At 43.3% G+C, this 2,382-nt stretch overlaps 1 protein-coding gene across 1 annotated transcript; it reads left to right on the top strand.

Annotated features, from left to right (window-relative positions):
• Positions 1-800: 800 nt before the first annotated feature.
• LOC142985839 (uncharacterized) lies at positions 801-1,637 on the top strand. Its single transcript, XM_076134081.1, has one exon. It carries the CDS (start codon positions 801-803, stop codon positions 1,635-1,637), a length of 837 nt encoding a protein of 278 aa, XP_075990196.1.
• Positions 1,638-2,382: the final 745 nt, after the last annotated feature.

Genomic DNA, 2,382 nt, shown 5'->3' with positions numbered 1-2,382 from the left:
CGCGTGAACTGCCACTGTTTACGCAGTCGTCTCTTGGCGACGATGAGGCTTCTAATGTGAGCCGGAAGTGCGTGTTCGTCGCCGCTTCGAGGGCGCTCTTCACAGCGGCAGTTATGTCCGTGGCCAGTAGCTCAACATCGGCGGCGGTACTGGTCGGCCGAGTCGGCGTCATCGTTTCCAGCTCACATCCGACCCATATCGATTCTCCCTTTCCTCTCCAAAGTGCTTTAGGCCTGTGTGCACAAGCAATTAACACAGTTTGTGTTAAACAACAACCTGCTTAACCCACTTCAATCCGGGTTCCGACCAGGTCACAGCACTAAGTCCGCACTCCTTAAAGTGACTGGCGATACAAGGGCGGGCATGGAGGACAGTAAAGTCACCGTGGTGGCTTTGGTTGATTTCTCGAACGCCTTCAATACCGTCAGTCATGATTGTGGTGGCAATGCTGACGTATCATTCTGCGTAATGAACGCGTAGCATTGTTCCCACAAGCGAAAGAATATAACCAGTCGTTGCCCATACTCGCTATCGAACTAATGTGTGTATTGTTAATATACCGTGTATATTCTAAATTATATAACATTGAATTTTATTGACTTTCGTATCATTTACCTCACCTCGACACCAGTAAGTGAAAGTAACAGTGTACACATACAATATATAACACAAAAGTGGTGACCCCGAACCCGAATTACTGGTGTAGAAAGGTGACGGCAACGGCTCAAATTTCAGTTTGGTAGCGTGGTAACAAACATTTTAAATAAAATAATAATATCGTGTAGTGCAGTTAAAGAAAAATGTCAACGGGAGAAGAAAAAGCCGTCGTCCTGGAAGGTCAAGGAATATCGGCAGTGTCCTTGACTGCGCGCATTCCGGAGTTTTGGAAAACTTCGCCGAAGCTGTGGTTTATCCAAGAAGAAGCAGTCTTAAGCCCACAAAAGATGTCGGATGAATCGAAGTATGAATTAGTGATAACAAAATTGAGTAAAGATGTAATTGAACAGGTAACTGAGATACTAATTAACCCTCCGGAAAAACAGAAATTCGAGACGTTAAAACAGAGGCTAATTTCCATCTACCAAGAATCAGAAGATATGCAATTGAAGAAACTGATTGGGGAAATGGAGTTGGGAGAACAAAAGTCTTCTCAACTTTTACGTAAGATGCAAGATCTGGCTAGAGGAAAAGTGTCGAACGAAACACTTGCAGTTTTGTGGCAAAATCACCTGCCGTCGGCAGTACGTGGTGTTTTGGCTGTAGCAGATTCCAAGGAGTTAGACACTTTGGCGTCGATTGCCGATAAGGTGGCAGAAACGTTGACACCCGTACAAGGTATTGCGAGCATACAGAATAAGCCCGAAACATCAAATTGTGAAGATAGGATGATAGCTGAAATTCAAAAGTTAAGTGACAAATTGAATGAAATGAACACTAGAACGAGGGGCTCGTGGAGACGTGGAAACTACAAGAGATTTAGATCAAGATCAAATTCAAGGAATCGTGGACGTGGAAGGACACCAGATCATCCGAATTGGTTGTGCCATTATCATTTCCGTTACCGACAGAGAGCTAGCAAGTGCATCCCACCTTGTAACTGGAAAGAAGGAGGCACGAAAAAGGCAGAGGAAAACTAAAATCGGTACAGTCAGCGACGGGGGACTGTGACCGTGCAATCAGTAGTAACAACCGTCTTAGTGTAATGGACAGGAAATCAGGCTTACAATTTTTAGTGGATAGTGGTGCGAATGTGTCCGTGTTACCGCGCAGTGCAGTGTATAAAAAATCAGGTGATAATTCATTGAATACAGAACAATATAAACTGTATGCGGCAAATGGCACGGAGATCAAAACATATGGTATGCATTGTATGGTTTTAGATTTAAGGCTGCGACGAGCGTTCCGTTGGATATTTGTGCTAGCGGATGTAAAGCAACCTATTTTAGGTGCGGACTTCTTAGCTAACTATAACTTGTTGATTGATTTAAGCGGACGCAGATTGATTGATCAGGTTACTAATTTAAGTACTAAGGGTATCATTTCTAGGTGTACTGAATCGACTGTTAAAACCATTACCCAAAAATGTACATATTATGATTTATTGAGTAAATTTCCAGATTTAACGAAACCTATTTCATATAAAGAGATACCCAAGCATGAGGTAGTTCATCATATAGAGACGACTGGACCCCCGGTGTATGCGAGAGCCAGACAATTGCCGCCCGACAGGTACGTAAAAGCCAAAAATGAATTTAAATTGATGCAGGAATTAGGTATTTGTAGACCGAGTAGTAGTTCTTGGGCCAGCCCTTTGCATATAGTGCCCAAAAGGGACGGTAATATTAGACCTTGTGGCGATTACAGGAGGTTAAATGCGATCAC

This window comes from Anticarsia gemmatalis, chromosome W, assembly GCF_050436995.1.
Source record: "Anticarsia gemmatalis isolate Benzon Research Colony breed Stoneville strain chromosome W, ilAntGemm2 primary, whole genome shotgun sequence".
Lineage (NCBI taxonomy): Eukaryota > Metazoa > Arthropoda > Insecta > Lepidoptera > Erebidae > Anticarsia > Anticarsia gemmatalis.
The sequence above is the reverse complement of the archived record's forward strand: the minus strand, read 5'-3'. Positions and strand labels throughout refer to the sequence as shown.